This window comes from Neophocaena asiaeorientalis, unplaced genomic scaffold, assembly GCF_003031525.2.
Source record: "Neophocaena asiaeorientalis asiaeorientalis breed wild unplaced genomic scaffold, Neophocaena_asiaeorientalis_V1.1 scaffold161, whole genome shotgun sequence".
Lineage (NCBI taxonomy): Eukaryota > Metazoa > Chordata > Mammalia > Artiodactyla > Phocoenidae > Neophocaena > Neophocaena asiaeorientalis.
Window position 1 is genome coordinate 16,267 of NW_020171987.1, and position 19,424 is coordinate 35,690.

The 19,424-nt window shown below is 48.6% G+C and overlaps 1 protein-coding gene across 1 annotated transcript in view; it reads right to left on the minus strand.

The window, feature by feature from the left end:
- The window catches only part of LOC112401229 (ankyrin repeat domain-containing protein 6), a gene marked incomplete at its 3' end in the record, with an annotated part of 104,222 nt that overhangs the window by 6,741 nt on the left and 78,057 nt on the right, over window positions 1-19,424 (minus strand). Inside the window, exons 3-9 of the mRNA XM_024747323.1 lie at window positions 18,096-18,194; window positions 11,163-11,261; window positions 9,444-9,542; window positions 5,717-5,815; window positions 4,228-4,326; window positions 1,736-1,834; window positions 432-509 (exon numbers count right to left, since the gene is read on the minus strand). Coding sequence (XP_024603091.1) covers window positions 432-509; window positions 1,736-1,834; window positions 4,228-4,326; window positions 5,717-5,815; window positions 9,444-9,542; window positions 11,163-11,261; window positions 18,096-18,194 — 672 coding nt within the window. The remainder of the gene's footprint in view (window positions 1-431; window positions 510-1,735; window positions 1,835-4,227; window positions 4,327-5,716; window positions 5,816-9,443; window positions 9,543-11,162; window positions 11,262-18,095; window positions 18,195-19,424) is intronic.

Sequence of the window (19,424 nt, forward strand, 5' to 3'; positions counted from 1 at the left end):
GGCTCGCGGGCCTAGCCGCTCCGCAGCATGTGGGATCTTCCCCGACCGGGGCCACAAACCCGTGTCCCCTGCATCGGCAGGTGAACTCTCAACCACCGCGCCACCAGGGAAGCCCCCTCCTATGACATTTTAAACTGGATCTTTTCCCTGGCTGGGAAATTATGATTCAGGAAACTGGTTGTGACAATGATCCAGCCACAGAGAGGAAATGATGCCCATGTATGAGAACAGCCTGCTGGGCCTGAGATCTCTGGTTCCAGGTATCTTGGAGGCTCATGTGGATTCCTACACTTCCTGCTGCCTGGACAGTAAGCCCATCTGTCCCCTTCTTAAGTTGGTCTGAATTGGCTTCAGTAGATGGCAACCGGGGAATCCCAATGACCCTGCAGACCCCGCATAATCAATACAATGGAAAATGCAAAAAATCCTACCTGGGGCGCTTTAGTGAGGAGGAGAGCAACTTCCGGATTATTGTGGTAGCGGGCAGTCTCCAGTGGAGTCCGGCCTGCCTAAGGAAAGGCAAAGGGAGGACCAGTGAGTACGGAACACCAGCCCCACGCATGCACAGCCCAGCGGGGACAGCTCTCCCAGGAGCTAGCAACCCGGTCACACCAGCACCTACAAATGTGCTCAGCGAAACACAACCGTGCATGTGACATGGTCCTGCTCGAGTCTCATCCAACGGGGAGCCCAGTCACACCTGAGGACACAGGCACACGGGGTAAGTGCTGACCAGGTGAGCAGTAGGTGTTCTAAGAGACAATGGTCAGGGGCACTGCTCACCCAGGAAGGCTTCCTGGAAAGGGGATTGAGGGAGGTAAACAAAACAAAACAGATGGGGTCAAGGTGGAACATGTCACTTGAGAAAACACAAAGCATCATAAAAATCCAGCCAAGCGATACATCTTCCGGGAGTACAATGGAGAAAACACCTGGAAGGGCAGATCAGGGCCCAGCCACAGAGTCTCAGGAACTGGACTGTGAAAAACACTTAGGAAGCTATGGCCATAACACAGACTCTAGGGAGATTAAAGCCCAGACCAGGAGTTGAAAACAGTGGGATTCAAAGGAAGGGAAAGGTGCTCATGGCATCATGGGAGAGGTACCACCAATCCAGGTACTAAAGCTGGGAGGGGGACTACCAGCCTCGACACCCCCAACTCCCCAGACAACTGTTCCACCCCCAGTGCCCCCCGAGTCTGTGCAATTTCAGGAGCACAGAGATCACAGGCCAACCTCGAGGAAGAGAGGGTGCCTGAGCTGGTACCTGCTATAGGATGAGAGGGGGAGGGGAGGAGGGAGACATTGAGAGAGAGGGCGTGAGAGAAGGTGATTTTAGAGAGAAAGCAGCTGGAGTTTTGAGGAAGATTAGCCTGGTGGCCATTTTTCTGAGGACCACATCTGTTTAAAAGGCCTGGAACTCACTTTCGGTAACATCCACTTGCCAGTTTACTTACACACCCCTGACCCTGTTTCATGCCAGGACATGCTCGCTGAGTTGTCTGAAGATGAGCCCTCAGGGTTTGTAACTCGTGGGGCTGCTGAGAGCAAGGGCCCCTCAAGTCCGCCCCCGCGGGCCCCAGGATCGTGGGGTCAGTGCCGCTGCATGGTCTTCCCGAGCGAGCCTGGGTGAGGCTGTGCTCTGGAGTCCGCAGGGGGTGGGGCAGCAACAACAGGCCCTGATCCAGAAAGGGGTGGGAACACCTTTGGAAACCACTGTTGCAACTCCACTTACGTTATTGACAATGGTCCCATCTGCTCCGGCTTCCAGTAGGATTTTAACCACCTTCTTGTGATTTAGGGCAGCAGCAATATGAAGTGCTGTGTCTCCAGCCTGAAATTAATCAGAAGAAAGCCGGCTAAACCCCATCGGATTGTGGCCCACAGGCCTCTGGCTTTTTAATTCCATGGCCTGGCGGTGGCTTTTCAAAGTCAAACTAAAATCTGTCTTACACTGACTGACCTTGGCTAAAGTGTTATGTGGTTCTTTTATTATTTTTAACCATACTTCATTTTTTATTTTTAAAATTTATTTATTGAAGGATAGCTGATGTACAATGCTGTGATAATTTCTACCGTATGGCAAAATGATTCCATTTTATAAATACATTCTTTTTCACGTTCCTTTCCATTATGGTTTATCACAGGATATTGAATATCGTTCCCTGTGCTATACAGTAGGACCTTGTTTAAATGTGGCTCTTTTAAAAGAGACTCTGCGACTGAATGAACTTATGCACGAATACCACATTCCTTTCTGAGTGGAGATGCCAGAAATCACAGGACAGGATTAAAGGCAAGGGGGCAAAGTCATGCTGGGCCTGGGTTGTTGAGAATGGTGGGACCTGACCTGAAAGGCAGGATCACAGGCTGGTAGCCAGGAGCTCTGGACCCTGTCCCTCTGCCCAGGCAGGGGGTGGGCAGAGAACCCCTTGGTTTCTGAATTAGAATGAGCAGAAGCTTCGAAGATGGCTACTTGCACAGGCCCTGGAGTAATATCCCAGCCCTGCAGCCATCCTCAGGGATGTGAAAGGGCCACCTGGAATCATCCTGCAGGCCAGGGTATTTTGTTTGGGTGGAGTCACTGAGAATCAGTATTCGCTTAACACCAGATGTTTTCAAACTCTTACCAAATAGCCTGTAAGTTTTTTGTTGTTGTTTTTAACAAAAAAATATTTTAATCAACTGTGAAAGAAGGCTATGTCAAATGCAGCTTGGTGGGCCAGTTCCACATGCAAACTGTTTTTAATTCCCAAACAGAATGACATAAATAAGTCAGACCAATATAAAAGTTAAATCATTCATTCGTTCCTGGCAGGTGAACAAGTAAAGCATGAAAATCCCGCCATCCCAAGGCCCTCCTTCTCTGGTAAGTAGCCGAAGAAAGTGTTCATTTCATTCCTGAGTCACCTGGTTGTGTGTTTTGAGGGAAGCTCTGGAGCAGTGGTTTCCAGTCTCGCCTGCTCATTGGAATCAGCTGGGAAGCCTTAAAAACTACTGATGCCTGGGTCCCACACAGACACTGATTTAATTGGCCTGGAGTGTGGCTTGGGTCTGATGATTTCCCAAAGCTGGCAGGTGACTGTAATATACCACCCAGGTTGAGAAGCAGCACTGGTTGGCTAGGGCTGTTTGGGGTAACCTGATGAATCTAGAGTCCATGGCGAGGCTGGAGAATGACAGAATTTAGCTATTAGGTCAGTGGTTCTCAATCCTGTCTGCACTCAGGCCAGGAGCTTTTTAAAAATACCATTGCCTGGGCTTCCCTGGTGGCACAGTGGTTGAGTCCGCCTGCCGATGCAGAGGACACGGGTTCGTGCCCCGGTCCGGGAAGATCCCACATGTCGCGGAGCGGCTGGGCCCGTGAGCCATGGCCACTGAGCCTGCTCGTCCGGAGCCTGTGCTCCACAACGGGAGAGGCCACAATGGTGAGAGGCCTGCGTACCACACACACACAAACAACAACAACAACAAAAAAAAATACCATTGCCTGGACCTCACCCCAAGATGTTCTGATCATTTATATTGCAGTGGGACTCAGGAATGGTATTTTTAAATCCTCTGTTGATTCTAATATGCGGCCAGGGTCAGTAACCACCATTATAGGGTATTTTTAATCTGAATCACAATCTAACTTTTTTTTTTTAATTTCAGATTTACGTACCCAAACTCAGAAAAGTCAAACAATGCATCACTTAGGTATAGGTATCAATAAATAACAAGACAACTTTTTAAAACTCCAAGTAACTACGAAAATCACATTTCCACAGGACACTAATAATCACAGATTTCGAAACCCCAAGTATATGGCGTAGATACTGATCAGGTGCCGAACTTTACAGAAAAGAGAGACTCCCTCAGCTCACATAAAGGTGGCAATTCAGGTAAGAGAACTCAGGAGTCATGAGACACCTAATGCCCTTCCTTATTTACTAAGCCACTCTTTCTTGTGGGTTTCCTTTTTAAAAATCACACTAAAAACAAAACCCACAGCAGGATCTCCAGAAAATGTTCACTATGCAAATGTGGTGATATGAACTGGAATGCTAAGGGCATGCTTTCTCCAGGAGGCCAGATAAACCAGGGCCACAGGAACTCCATGGTTCCTGCAAAGGCCAGCACTGGCCAAGTCCCAGGCTGGGAAAGGACACCGCCCCCCAGCAGCCTCTGCTCCCGTCTGTGCCAACACACCTGCAGGTTAACCATGGGGAGAACACATGCACTGACCTGGTTCTTTTCATGGACAGAACAGAAAGCACTGAGGAGGAGCTTAATGATGGACAAGTGATTATAGCGCGCAGCAACGTGCAAACAGGTGTCGCCTGCCTGCGGACAGAAATCAAACTCTAAGCACAGTCTGAGCAGTTACAAAACAGAGAAGATAAAAAGAAAATATCATTTAAAAGCTGGCAGGCTAGCATATATTCTTTAGAAGGTAACAGCCTGAATTGTAAGCATCTCCTTTATCACAGATGCTCACTCCACAACTCACAGCCCTTTTCTGTCTGCAGCCCTGCTTTTTCCCCACCATGCAGACTGTTTCAGGTTTCATCCACTGGATGCCTGCTCCCCATGAGACCTTCGCAAGAGCTAAGGGAGGCTCTGCTTAGCTGGCATTTACTAAGACTCCGCTGACCCCAGCCTCTCCTAAGACCCGAAGGCTCTGCTCTGGAGTACCCTGATTAAGACCAACAGCACTGCTTTGGAAATGAGACTTTCCCATCACAGACCCATCATGGCTGAGAGGGCCAGGAGAGCAGGGTGAGCCACTGGACTTTAAGAGCATGTACTCTAAAAAATTCAAGTGCATCCCATTTTAGTAGGACCCCAGTATCCCATGGGGAGAAATGTAGTCTAGGGAGCTGATGAGGAAGCAATTGCTGAGCATGAAACAGGGCATTCAGAAAAACTGGGGATCAGGACTTTCCTTAGTCCTGCTCCCAGAGAGAAAACAGCAGAACTGGAGACAACGTGGTGACCTTCTGCAGGCGTTTCTGTTCAAGCTCCAGTTCTGTCTAGAGATGCCGGCCGTCAGTACAACCTTCTCCCCCCGGATTAAGAAGGAACCAAGCTCAAAGCTGAAGTTCAGAGCATTCTCAGAACCACTTTAGATGAGCCTGCCCCCAATCAGGGGGGCCCCGGCTAAAGCCATTTTTGAGAGAAGCCTCAGATTCTCTTGTCACATGGCTGAGGCACGGGCTTCATGAAGGAAATGCAGCTCTGTGGAGGGAGGAGGGAGACCCACGGCACCTTTCAGGTCAGGCACCTCTAAGAACTACTGGCCCATCAGCTCATCCCAAGGGTGCCTCAGTAATGGATTTGTAGACGCCGGGCATAGAGCATCAGAAGGCCTCCCGGGTATAGCATCAACCAATATTTGCTAAGAGTTTTCAGGAAGCCTCTGCGGGCAGAGGCTTCCTGAAAACAATTAGCTTCGTTCCTAAACTCATATGCTAGACACCTGCTGTGCTCAATAAAACAGACTGCAAGGCTGAGGGGCGAGGGAGCAAGGATGGGAGAAAAGCAGTGTTTCCGAGTGTTGAGTCCTCTTCCCATCCCCCTAAAGGACCCCTTAGGAATTAGCAAAAAACGAATACTTTCTCGGCAGTCCCCGAACCCTTTTTACTGTCTACATGTGAATACTCTAGCATGCTTGCAGGGTTACTTTCCGAGGCGACATGAGAGAGCGCGAGGGAGGTCGGTTTTGTCCACCCACGTTATTTTTGAGGTCCGCGCGGGAGCCGCCCAGCAGGAGGACGCGTGTGCTCTGGGCGTGGCTATTCTGGCAGGCCAGGTGCAGAGCCGTGTTCCCCGCCTGGGAGGGAAGCAGACAGAAGGAAGCACACGTTAGCAACCCCTCCTCCGCGGGCCTGTACCGGGCAGGCCTTGCCGGGGGCCGAGGCTTACTCACAGAAGAGTCAAGGCTCACGTTCTCTGCTTCCCGATCGGTGGTCCCAGGGCTTCAGTGGCAAGAACATTTAATTGGGAATCCAAACGGGCAGAAGAGTCACATCGCTCATAGAAACCTTGGTTCCAAGATCCTGGCTCTGCCACTTAACTCGTTGCAAGCTACTGGGCAAGGCTCTTAATTGGATTCCTTACCTGTAAAATGGAGCGTGACTCCTACATGCTGAGGCTGTGAGGACTGATTCGGAGAGCCTAGGAGAGCATCTTCTGAATGGCAGAGTGCTGTGCACGAGGTTGTTCCTCTTAGCGACAAGAGGAACACAGAGGAGAGCTGTGTTAGGGTGGCTGTTGGTTGGCTACCCTACCAACAGAGTCAGGAAGGCAAACAGGCCACATCCGACACTGCAGGCTAAAGGTTAACAGAATTTGCAAGCCTTTTTAAATCTTGGGTTTTTCTTGAAACATCAAAATTTGAACTACGGACAAGGCCTCCACTGCATAATACAACTGCATCTGTCACTTCCCACACAGAGACCCTCTTGCTTCTGGACTCTACCTTCAAGGTCAAAATAGCAACCAAAGGTCAGAATCATGTCCACAGTAACGTTGCAGAAAGAATTTTTGGCAAGAGAACTCTTTGAAACTATGGGAATAAGGCCTGCAAGGCTGCTGCTAACGCCTAGAAAAGCAACAAGAGAAACAGGCAACGTGATTTGGTGTCAGCCTGCAAGGACTCAGGAGATTAAATACATAAGCTCAATGTTTGTTCTGCTGAGCTTAAAAGCTGCGTCAGGCCTGCAGCTGCGGGCTCAGAGCTATCAGCCTGCCTGTTTAGGGCTTTTCCCTGGCCTGCTTTACTCCTCTCTGGATCACACAGCACTGTCTGCCCATACTCAAGGATGGTTTATATTCCTTCCCTTTAAAAAGACGAATGAGTTTTTAAAAATAAAGGAAAACTGTGTGCTGCTGGGTCACTCACTCCCCTTTCACCAGCTTAGCTCTAACCAGCCTGGGCAGAGTCTTCCTTCCCTGCTGTTACCTCCAGGAACCTGGTGAGTTCTAAGCCCGAGAGTTGCGGAAGCTCGTTCGTCGGTCATCAACCCTCGGCTGCAGTCTGGAGTCACCTGGGGTGGGGGTGGGGGGCTTTAAATAGACCAGTGCGCAGACGCAACTCTGATGGCCCCGCCCCAGGGGGTGGGGCCAGGCCGCTTGGGTGTAGGCGCTGAAAGGCCGGCATGCTGGGAAACTCTGCCCCCAACTCAGGGCAAAAACGGTACAGCTGGTCACCCCAGGCCTAGTCATCAGGTGGGTTTGGTTTTCTCCCCTCTCCCCGTGTTTTTAAAGTTTCCCGGGAGATTTTAAAGCGCAGCCGGGTAGAGAACCACTGCTAGCTTAATCTTCCAAAATGAAGGGTCTGCCCGTGTTTTAAACACTCTGCTCCCTGTGGCAAGGCTCAGGGCTCGGCTTGGTATGATTCTCAGTGCACATAGAGAAGGTTGTCTCAAAGCTGCTGGCTTCGTGGGAGTCATTAAATGTGTTGAATAAATGACTGAAATAAAAGAAATCTGATGGCTGTAGAAATATACCAAAATTTACTTTGCCAATAAAAAAAATCAATTATGCTGAAAAGCATTTGGACAAAGAAAATGAAAAGATATGGGTTAGAATACAGATTGTGGTACATCCATACAATGGAACGTTACTCAGCAATAAAAAGGAATGAACTAATCACACACGAAACAATATAAAAGACTCTCAAAACCACTGTACAAAGTGAAAGATGTCAGATGCAAAAGCCTGCAACGTCAAAACCTGAAATTAAAAACAACTGTGACCTAGGTAGATATACATAGCAGGCATTTTCCCCACCCTGAGTAATGAGTACTGATCTCCCAGATAAGGGCTGCTATACTTTGCCGAGTAAGGACCTTTCTTATACAATGGAATATTATTCAGCCTTTAAAAAAGAAAGAAATCCTGTCATTTGCGACAACATGGGTGAATCTAGGGCAATACACCAAGTGAAATAAGTTAGGGAAAGACAAATACCGTATGATTTCACGTCTAGCGGAATCTAAAAAAAAAGATGGACTGGTAGAAACAGTAGAAAAGCGGCTGCCAGAAGCTGGGGTGTGGGGAAATACACAGAGGTTGGTAAAAAGGTATAAACTTTCAGCTATAAGATGAACAAGGCCTGAGGATCTAAGGCATAACGTGGTGACCACAGCTGATAACACTGTCTTCTATAATTGAAACTTGCTAATTGGAAACTTAAATGTTCTCACACACACACAAAAGGTAAATGTGAGGTGATCAATGTGTTCATTAACCCCTGGGAATTATCAAATCATCAGGTTGTACACTTTGAATATCTTACGATTTTATTTGTCGATTATACCTCAATAAAGCTGGGGGAAAAAAAAAAAAGAAGGACCTTCTAGAGGCTTCCCCAGAGGCTGTGGCTGGTGCAGAATAGAAGTCCCTCTTCTGGGATGGCACCTCACCTGTGCTTCCAACAGCCCCTGCTGCTTTATCTAGAGAGAGGACACATGGCTTCCCACACAATACTTTTGGGGCCCTGCAGGGGACAGGAGGGAGTGTGATGGAGACCCACCAGGGCTGGTTTACGGCCCTAATTGTGTCACAAACGAATCACGTATCTTACAAAAGACTACTAGCTCCCAGCTTAGGCCTCCCTATCCATTAACTGGAAACCACCTACTTCGAGTTGGTATAATGTTCCAGACCATGTACCACCTGGAAGAAATGGAGAGCCACCAGCGTGCCGGGCAGTGAGCCAGGCATTACTGGAGGTGTTACGATGCATGGCTTGCTGCTTTCCTCAAGCTTTCGGCCCCTGAGGGAACCATGAGAAACATTTCACCAGTCAACACAGCACAGAGCTGTGTGCAGTCCAAGAGAGCCCTCTAAAAAACTACCCGATGGGCCTGTGGGGACTGGGCTGGAGGTCAGTGGGCAGAAAGGAACAGGGTACCCCCGAGGGAGGGGGCAGCAGGAGGGGACGGTGAGCCCACACTGCTGTGCAGGAGGTACACGCCAAGCTCTCCCAGAGAGACAACAGCAACAGAGGCCGAGGCCACTCTGGGGAGGCCCCAGGCAGATGGGTCAGTCTGCTGTGAGGCTTCTAAACTAGTCCAGGGACACACTAATAACGAGCACGGAAGGAGAGGGACAGAGGAGAGAGGGGTGACAGAGGACAACGAGAGAGAGGAGAGGCTGCTGTCCTTTCCTGTCCCCGCAGGACAGGGCTGGCCCCCTCAACCGCACACTCACAGACCGACGGGACAGTAGGGAAGCCGCAGCGCTCACGGGAGGCCGGGGCCCCAGGTAGGTCCTCCTTCCCCCCACGTGGACCCTGTGCATCACTCCCACCGAGGAGCTGCAAGCTTTCAATTCCCACCAGGTTCCGCGGCCCTGAGCCCTCGCCCTGCTCAGCGAGAGGAGGCTCCCGCCGGGAAGGCAGGCGGGATGTCCTCACCTGTGGCCGAGGGGATCTAGCACCTGCCGGGCCTCACCTTGTTCTTGGCAAGCACGTTGGCTCCTGCTTTAACGAGCAGCTTGGCAGACTGGCTGAAACCGTGCCAGGACGCTTCGTGCAGGGCCGTGTTCCCGTCCTGGGGAGCACACACAGGAGAAAGCACATCAGCTGGGCCTGATCCGTCTCACTGCCGTCAACAGAGCACACGGTACTTCAGGGCACAAGCAGGGGCCTTTCTCCGCCGGGGCTTCTCACCTGAACCACAGAACCCAGGCGGTGATTTGAGTGGTCAGTTTCTCCACTCTTCCAGAAACGGTACCTAACAAGTACCGTTCCGGGTGCGGTCTAGATTTAGGATGTATTACAATGGATGACTTCAGGCATTAGGGCTTGAGTCTCTCCAGGAACCCAGGGTGAGAAAGGCTCCAGGGCCCATGCACAGCTCATGTGTAACATAAAGTAGCATCAGGAGGTACGATGCCCCTTTCTCCCCACCTCTACGGCCCCTGAGGGCCTCCTCTGCTCTGCTCTGGCCCCAGAGAGAACCCTGCAAAGGTCAGGCAAATGAAGAGTCCAGCCAGGGCCCCAAGGGCAGAGAGGTAGATTCCACTGCTCCTTTTTCTTCCCCCAAATCTAATCTCTCCCAGTTTAATCCAAAAGCCTCAGGGCCCCAAACAAATGAGCAGGCACTGAGAACAGTGATCTATCTGTAAATAAGGTAAACGAGTGTCCTCAATAGATGGTTTTTCAATAGAAATCAACCCATTAAACATAGGTTGTATTTGCTTAACTTACTATTAAAAAAAGACACATTAAGTGCAATGAACTGCGTGGGGTGGGACCTGGGATTAGGGGTGAGGAGACCGGGGCACAGAGAGGAGAGATGGAAAGGCCCTCCTGGCTGTTCCAGGCCAGGCGCAGGGCCGTCAGCTGGGGGCAGTGCAGGGACAGTGTCCAACTGCGTCCAGGCTCTGGCTTAGACATTCATTCAACACAGTAAGCCACGGACCTGACATTTGCTGACACCCACAGGGGAAGTCTAGGGTCTCGAGGGCTGTACCAAAGGCCAGATGCTGGGAATGGTGGTGGCGGATATGTGGCCCGGAAGCAGGAAGCAGAAGGAAGAGTGAAGGGGGTCCCGGGTGGGAACACTTCTGGGTGCTGGTAATGACCTCCTTCTTGATCTGGGGGCTCACACAGATGTGCTCAGGCAGTGCAAACTCACTGAGCTGCACACGTATTAGTTGTGCACCTTTCTGTATATGTATGTTACACTGTAATAAAAGGTTGTTTAAAAAAAGTGGACAGAGGCCAGACTGCACTCAATTGCAAAGTCCCATGTTTTAAGATGGTTTGAGAATTTAAAAACACTGTCATTGGGATTTTTTAAAGACTTGATTTTGCTTATTTTCTCTTCCAGTGTAGTTTAAATAAATTAACTCACTCCGTTATCTTTAAAAAAAAAAAAAGGAAACAGAGAGGCTGGGGCACATCCCTTCCCCCACCCAGGCCTCCAAAGGTCACTAATTCTAGACTTTTTTTCTTCACCATTTATATTTATGTGGTTGCCCACTGCTGCCACAGAACAGAGGGATGAGTTTTTTTTTAATTCAATATCAGATACTCTTTCAGAGGAACCCTGGGCCGATTTCCTCATGTTAAGGCATGAGAGCTGACTCAGGAATGACAGCATCTCACGAGCTCGGCAGGTCCCAAAGAGGGTCCTCAGGCTGACCCGTCCCACTTCCCTCCTCACCTTGTCCTGTCGGTCCAGAGCACAGCCCTCCTGGATGAGCGCCGCGATGACCTCGGTGTTCCCCACCACCGTGGCCCGGTGCAAGGCGGTCTGATCCCCCTGCGGGTGGCGGGGAGACAGGGACAGCAGCCGTCAGCCCTCCCCGGCCCCTCACCACTCGCTCCCTCCCTCCACCCGACACAGGGACATCCCCATCACCGTGTGCCAGCCCAGCCGGGCTTAGGTGGGCTAGTTAGTAGACAGTGCATGCCTGGAGAGTCATTTTGTTCACAAACTCAGTGGTAACCCTAAGCCAACTGCAGAACAGCCCTGGGCCACAGAGCCGACCTCTGGATGAGGGCCACGCCAGGGGACGGCAGTGTGACTGTCATCTGTGAAGAGTGGGTCTGCGGGCTGGGCTGTGTGCTGTGCAATGGAACCAGCAATGCCTGGAATCTCTACTCCCTGCTGAGGCCTCCCGTTCCCCAGGGTCAGAGGACTCACTGGACTGCTCTGTCAGCTAGCGGCACACACGACCGGAGAGCCGGTGTACATGTTGATTGGCCCTGGCCTAGAGCAATGCAGGGGTTACGCTAGGACATCTGAGGAGGCCAGGGGCTCAGGCTGTCACTGCACGTCTCCCAGAAGCCTCTTCTGATGTTTCAGGACAGCATCCTCGCTGATTTATGCTGCATTTGACCCCTTTCTCTGTGATCAGATTCCTGGGATTGCCGACCTGCTTTTTCTCTGTCAGGGCGCCAAAGGGAACTTGACTCTTCCCCTAATTGCAGTTGAGAGAAGGACTAAAATCCCAGAAGTAAGACCGTCAAGTCTGTAGCAAGAGAGAGTTCTGAAGTCTCTGAGGGCACATCTTATCTCTGACAGGCACTCAGGATATCAAGTCTAGCCTGGGGCGCAGGCTTGAATGGAGAGATGCGTGAACGGTGTGGAAAACTCCTGGTGGGACGGAAGGGGTACAGGGCAAGGGGGTCAGGAGATGTGCGTCACGCATAGCCTTGGGAGACACCTGTCACCTTGCTGGACTTCAGGTTCTTCACCTGTGAAAGGAGGCAAGGTCCCTCCCTGCCCTTCTTGGGGTCTATGATGTGGTTGGCAAGAGTTTTACATAAACAGTTTTCTGGTGGAACACTGCAGGGGCAAAGGACATGCCCTGGGGCACTCCTGGTCCTTAGCCGGAGAGAGGAAAGAAAGACAATTAGAAGACAGAAAACATGGAGGATTTTTAAAGAAGGATGCACTGCTACCTATAAACTGCCTTAACCAAATGCTGATTCTACTTACATCCCTGGAACCTGTAACAAATGACAATGCACTTTAAAAGCACTTAATCCAAAAAAAAGTTCTGGGAATGGATGGTGGTGATGGTTCTGTAACAATGGGAATGTACTTAATGCCACTGAACTGTACACTTAAAAATGGTTAAGATGGTCAATTTTATGTTATGTATAGTTTATGACAGTAAAAAAGTACTTAATCCTACTTAAAAACCAAATTCACGTTCTTAAAATTTTTTTAAATCTCCCTTTAAAAATCCATGAGGGGAGGGACTTCCCTAATGGCACGGTGGTTAAGAATCCACCTGCCAATGCAGGGGACATGGGTTCGAGCCCTAGGTCCGGGAACATCCCACATGCCGCGGAGCAACTAAGCCCGTGCGCCACAACTACTGAGCCTGCGCTCTAGAGCCCGTGAGCCACAACTACTGAGCCCACATGCCACAACTACTGAAGCCCACGCACCTAGAGCCCGTGCTCCGCAACAAGAGAAGCCACCGCAGTGAGAAGCCCACACACCGCAACTAGAGAAAGCCAGCACACAACAACGAAGACCCAACACAGCCAAAACAAAAACAAAAAACAAAAGAAACATGAGGGGAAATGATTTTTATTTTCTTCCTTATACTTTTTAATACTTTCCAACATTTTACACATATAACTTCTAGCATCAGGAAAAACTGCTATTTATTAAAAGTCTAAGCTGTACCAATATACCAGGAAAGGGACTGTCCGTGTCTCAGAAGCTTTTCTCACTGTTCATTCTGCAGTGATGGATCCAGACCTCCACTCTCCCATTACCATGATTCCATCCACTGTCCACTGAATTCTGTCACCAAACCCTCCCCTTGGTATCCTAAGCCATTATTCCCATTACAAATTAGCTTTAGCCTTGGTTTTCTTCTCACCCACCTTTCCAAGACCCCTTACTCAAAGAGGACCCTTTCTGTGTGCCATGCAGTCAAAAGCAGAACATGGCCACTGGGTCAGTGTTTGCACAAGGTGTGCGAAGCCATCACACACCGTCTTCAAACAACTTAGGAAGTGTTTCCAGATGAGGTGTACTTAGTAATCATGAAAAATTGCCCAGTCTTAACTTTTTAAAACTTCTATAAGAATCTCCAAGACTGCCTGTTTCTCTACCAGCATGGTGATGGGTTTTCCCAAAATGGACCCCAAGTGCAATTTGTTACTGACCTGATAAGAAATGTGGTGCCCTGTTCTCAGCAACAAAAGTAAGGCTGCAGCCCCCTCCTTCAGGGTAAACACCGACTCAGTCAGATTTCTAATCATTAGAGGCCTTGTGCTATTCCCACAAGCTGCCAGCATTCTAACTAGCACTCCTGGGCCCAATCAGAACAACCCTTTTACGTAACCAAATGTAACCATTCTGTGCGTGTTCTGCATAAAGTGTGGGCCGTGTGGGCCACTCCTGCTGCTAAGTCAAGGTGCAGTCTAACCTCAGCCTGGCTTCAAGTCAAATGCTTTATTGTGTTTCACGGGCTGCCACTAAATCATGAGTTGAGGCAGCTTTGGAGCCTGAATGTCACCAGTATTTATTACTTGCTTTTAGCATGAATCTCCTGTACTTGCTCCCCTGGGGGTAACATTCCTTTGTGAAATTCTAGCTCAATGCAAGAAGCTAAATCTCACTTCTAGTTCGGCCCTTAAACGTCAATTTCCAGAGGGACGAGCAAAACGCGCAAGGAGACTTGACCAGCTGGGTGAGGCTATGGTGGGAACAAAGGGTCCTCAGGCACCTGGCACAGGTGTCTCCTGCGTGTCCCCTTTCCTGGCCCTGCCTGTCTCCAGGCCACAGCCTCCCCTCCATCTTCACACCCCTCAGTCACAGACCCGCTCAAAGCCAGGGTCCTTGCCTCAGGTGTCGGATATACACGGCTGTGAAGGCCAAAGCCAGCCTTTCCCCACCCTGAGTGGTCCTTGAGCAGGACCGTTAGCTTTGCTCACACCAGGTGGGGTGGGTTTGGAGGACTGGGTGAGACACTTTCTCTAGTACATGAAAACCAGCCACCCTGAAGTTGCCAAGGTGAGCATCACAGGCTGAGAGACACGAAATACGTAAGCCAAGGACCACCTCGGGCTGTCTCAGAACTACCCCCCCCCAGAACACAATATAAGCAAACACCTGAGACCCTTGATTGAAACAGGGTCAATTACCTGTGAATCAACTCTTCCTGTTATAAAACTAAAACTTACCTTTGAAATATTTCCTCTTTGAAATATGACACAGAAAAGAACAAGATGTATCCTCACTACGTACTTATAACAGACCCAAGCAGCAACTCTGACATAATCTTTATTTCTACATGATCTAAATATCAACCATGAAATTCTGAAACTTTGGAGGGAAAAAAAAAAGCTAGGAAAAGTATGGCATTCTCAACAAAATTTACTCGTTATTTATTCAGCAAATACTTATTAATCCTCTACTAATGCTCCAAGCACCATGGCACCTAATTCTCTCATTTTATTAATTAAAAAAAACTAAGGCCCAGTGCAGTTCAGGGGATAACCAGCTAATCCGGGGTAGCATGGTTGGGGCAGAACTCAAATTGGCAAGGCTTTTTGCGCTCACCCTGAGCTGTTCACAACCTGTGAAGTCAATTACCTTAAGACAGGCCTTAAGAAGGATCAGGTGCTTCTGTGGGATGGGCTGCCTCTTTATGGCATCATCAAGCTAAGTGTTTACGGCATCATCAAGCTAAGTGACTGAGCCCAGTGCCTTGGCAAGTATAGGCACCTGAGAAGTATTTGTTGAATGGCTGACTACAAAGAAGCAGAAGGAAAGCGCTGAAGCTGGAAACTTGAAGACCCAGCAATCTTGCAGTTTGGCACTTCGGTTTGGAACAGGCAAATCGTGTTCCAAAGTGACTGCAACAGTCTGCAAAGTGCATGAGCTGCCAGCTCTCCATTTTTCTAAGACGTCAGTGCTCCTTACTTTGGGATTTCAAACGATTTGCAACCACTGAGGTCTAGAACTTTGTTCTGAAATACTTTGAGTGTTCTCTCCTACATGGCGAAAAAGAGTGAGCACAAATGTGGGCAGATTCCAAAGCCAAGCTCATGGGAGAAACCCCAGCCATGCAAGGGTGGACCATGCCCCTCTTCAGGGGGGATCCCTCCCAGGTGCCACAGGCAGACATGTTGCAAGGAAGCTCAAGACAGGGTAGGTGCACAAAATAATTGCTGACCTCTTTTTCTCTCTCTGATCTTCCAGGGTTCTTCCTAGCCTTGCTTCTCTGGTTTTTCTTATTTTTCTCTTCCTTCATGCCTTTTACCGTGGCCACGGGGTCGTGGACTATTTCTGAGGTGGGGGCCGTGTGATTGCTCATTGACCAATCAGAGATGGCCTTAGAGCTCCAATGAGAGTTGACAGGGTTGGCAGGAGGCAAGAGGGAACTTGCCCCTGGAGTTGCATATTCTAAAGAACTGGTTTCCACGGGTTCAAATTCATAATAATCCCACTCCAGGGCACTGGAGGTCATTCTTCAACTAATTCTCAGTCTTTACCATGACATAAAGCACAGTATCTGTAGAACACGAAGTTAGGAGTAAATTCTTCATAACATTAACCTTCTCTATCGCTACCCATCACCCAAGACAGGTAACTTCTGAAATGATTTTTTTCCAATACTTAATCTCCCACCAGCTTCTTTAAAGAACACTCATAAAGAGTTTTCTTCCTTGAATTCCTACATGAGTTTCAAGGCTGATCAACACAGTAAATGTATAGAAGACACACATGAACCATATTCTGGCAAATGCATTACTTCAGGACTAGTAAAGATCAATTCTACTTTCTCCATTCCCAGCTGTTTCTGCACTGTTTTGTCGTTCGTTTTGTTTTGTTTTAAGCTACCTGGGAGAAGCAATGTACGCATCGCCTAGACCAAGGGAAAGATGCAAAAAAAAAAAAAAAAAAAAAAAAGATTTCAATAAGTGAAAGAGTTCCTCTCTGAAAGTAGAGCTGGCTTTCCTTCTGCTGCTATGTCCCCCTTTGGCTGCCTTGGCTCCTGAGTTTTTACTTCCTATCTTGCCTGATATAAACAGCAGTAGTTCTAGAAAGTCAGCATGGCTTTTGCTTCAGGAGAACACAGTGATACTCGCAGCTCAGGACCTGAGACAGGAGTGTTGGGTCAGGATGGGTTAGCATGCCTGGTACTGCAGCCTTGCCACCGTGGCAAGCAAGGGCGTCAATTACACAGAGAAAACCAGATGCAGTCCAACATATTTGCACCAAGCACCGAATGCCCTGCGTTTCCTGTGGTCAGAATCTCTTCTCTCTCCCTGTGTTTTTGCTCCTGTCATGTAAGGATAAGATATAATCAGGTATGTTATGATGGCTACACTGCAAGGAAAGAAAAAAGTGTTGGGACCCAAGGCAGAAATCCACAGCTTAAAGCTAGATCAGCATCTTTTGAAAATAACATCCTTGACTCAATAGGTTCCAAATATAACCAGAAATTTACGAATGACACTGACAGCCTTCTGCCCGTGTATATGACATATTTGGTTATTTCTTTGTGAATGCCGTCCTTCTCAACTTGGGTGTTTGCCAAGTTTTAGGACCTTACACAGACTCAAAGAAAACTGGAAGCACTATGGTAACCCACACCCTAGCCCACCTGAGTGTCTGAAATCTGATAATGTTCTGTAACCACAGAGATTACAGGTGAATCTGGAAGGGGTTTATAAATACTAACTCTCCAAGATTCTGTGTTCCTCACAAAAGTTCTTTCTCCTTTGAGTCCTACTATACAAATTAGAGTTAGAAACAGAATTAAAAGTTTCTGAAAATAGCTTCCAATCAGATTATCATTAGGATATTTTCCTAATAGCTCACTGGACGGCAATTTACATAATCTTTTCTACATCCGCTTCTTAGAGAGTTCACTCCCTTCAAAGACCCAACAGGGCCACCCTATGCACTAGGTGACCCCATGCCAGCCACTGCTGATTTACTCAGGAATGGATTCTTGACTCCAAAAGAACCAACTGGAATCTCTTTCTAGATAATTTGACTAAAGAAACTCAGAGACTGAGTTTCAATCATGGCAGAGCACCAGAGTGAACTCTTTCTGGAGGCCTCCTTTTTCTCAGATTCCATGAGGTCAGTGTGCTGTTGTTTCTTTAAATAGGTCCTTTTTAACTGAATGTATACAGCGTAAGAGAAATCAAGGCGAGAAAATAAAAAAATTAAGTTTTTAAGCCTCACCTTTTCTCCAGTTATGTTTGGTCAATGACACATTTCCAGCAAGGCTTGCCCATACTCGTGTGTGCGTGCATGCGTGTGTGTGTGTGTGTGTGTGGTGTGCTCCTTTATACTGAGACAGGACCAGACAAGATGCCCTTCGAGGCTCTGCACTTGAATAATACTAGACAGGAAATACTACCACTAGATAGGAACCATGATGGAAAGACCAGCTCACACTCCCAAACTCAACCTTGCTACTGAGAATGGGGCCCACAGCAGACCTTCAAGAGGAAGTTCTTCCCACCAAGATGGAGCTACAAAGTGCTGGAGAGCATCTCTTACCACCCACTCCCTCCCCCTCATAGCTAGTTACATGTTGTGGGATTCGAGGCAGACAAGCCCCCTTGACAACCATGCTCTGATAGAATGATGGCTTCTACTCACATCGTCCTGGACATCGAGGTCGCAGCCAGCCTTCAGCAAGATCTGGACCACAGAAAGATGGCCCTTATTGGCAGCAAGATGCAAGGGGGTCCGGCCATGCTGTTAATGCAGAGCAAACACTGATTTCAGAACAAGACGTCACACACTCTTCCCCTGGGGGCGGGGAGCCTAGAGCAAGGTTTGCACAGTGGCGCTCCCCGCCACCCCCCCACACCCCACCCCGTTCAGTTTGGCAGGAGATTCTTATGGATTCATCCGGAATTCAAGTTTGTCTTGGTTAACCTTGGCTATTGGCACTGTGATCAAGGAACAAAATATGCTCAAAATGTGGAGACTTCCCTTCGTGCATAATTTCCACTCCCCGCTCATCCAACCAGCAAGTAGGAAAGTGAGGGCTTTCAAGTTTTCTCTTATTTCCCCACTGGTTTGATAGTCAGGGATGGTGAAGTGGCCACAGTGAATCTGATGGGGTAAGAGATGGGAGAGCAGCAAAGAGTCAAGCTAATCAGCCCCAGAGAAGTCTAGTTAGTAATTCCTCAAAACTGAAACTGATGGGACAAACCATTAGAACACATTCTCCCCTCTTTAGAGACAAATTTTTAAATTACAAAGTATTTCAGCCATTCAAAAATATGAACATTTTAAAATGTACACAACCACCAATCACTTTAAGAAAAAATTAGAGAAACCGTAGCCATTCCTCGTGAACCCCTCCCAGATCTCATTTCCCCTCAACCCCGAGGTAACCGCTCAATTTGGGATTCGTCATTCCTGTCCCTTTTATTACACTTTACTACATGTTTGTAGCCACGCACAACAGATGAACATCGTTTTGCTTGTCTTCAAACCTTACATAAATGGTATTAAACTGTACAATGTCATTTGGCAATTTGGGGGGGGTCCAACATTATATTTTTGAGTTTTTTAAAAATATTGTCACATCATTCACTCATTCTCCCGCTGACGGGTTCCAGGTTGTTCCCAGTGGCTGGCAGAACACACATGAGTACACGTCTCCCGTGCACCTGAGCGGGCTTCTCAGCCCTGCTGGTGGGTCATAGAGATGACCGTTCCCTGCAAGCGGGCTCCTGAGCCGTGACACTGAGGGTCGCACTCAGAATAATCCTCTTCGGTGTAAATCAGTTTCCATCTAGAGAACTGACCTTGCCAAACGCCTAATTCTCCAACTTTTGAAGGAGCCATTATGTTGCCTTTGCTTTCTCCCTCAAGTTCACCATGAAGAAACGTTCCCACCCCAGCTCCAAACAGCATTTAACCATGCACGGCCCCACCTGTGCTGAAACACTCCCAGGGGAATAAGGGTCTCAC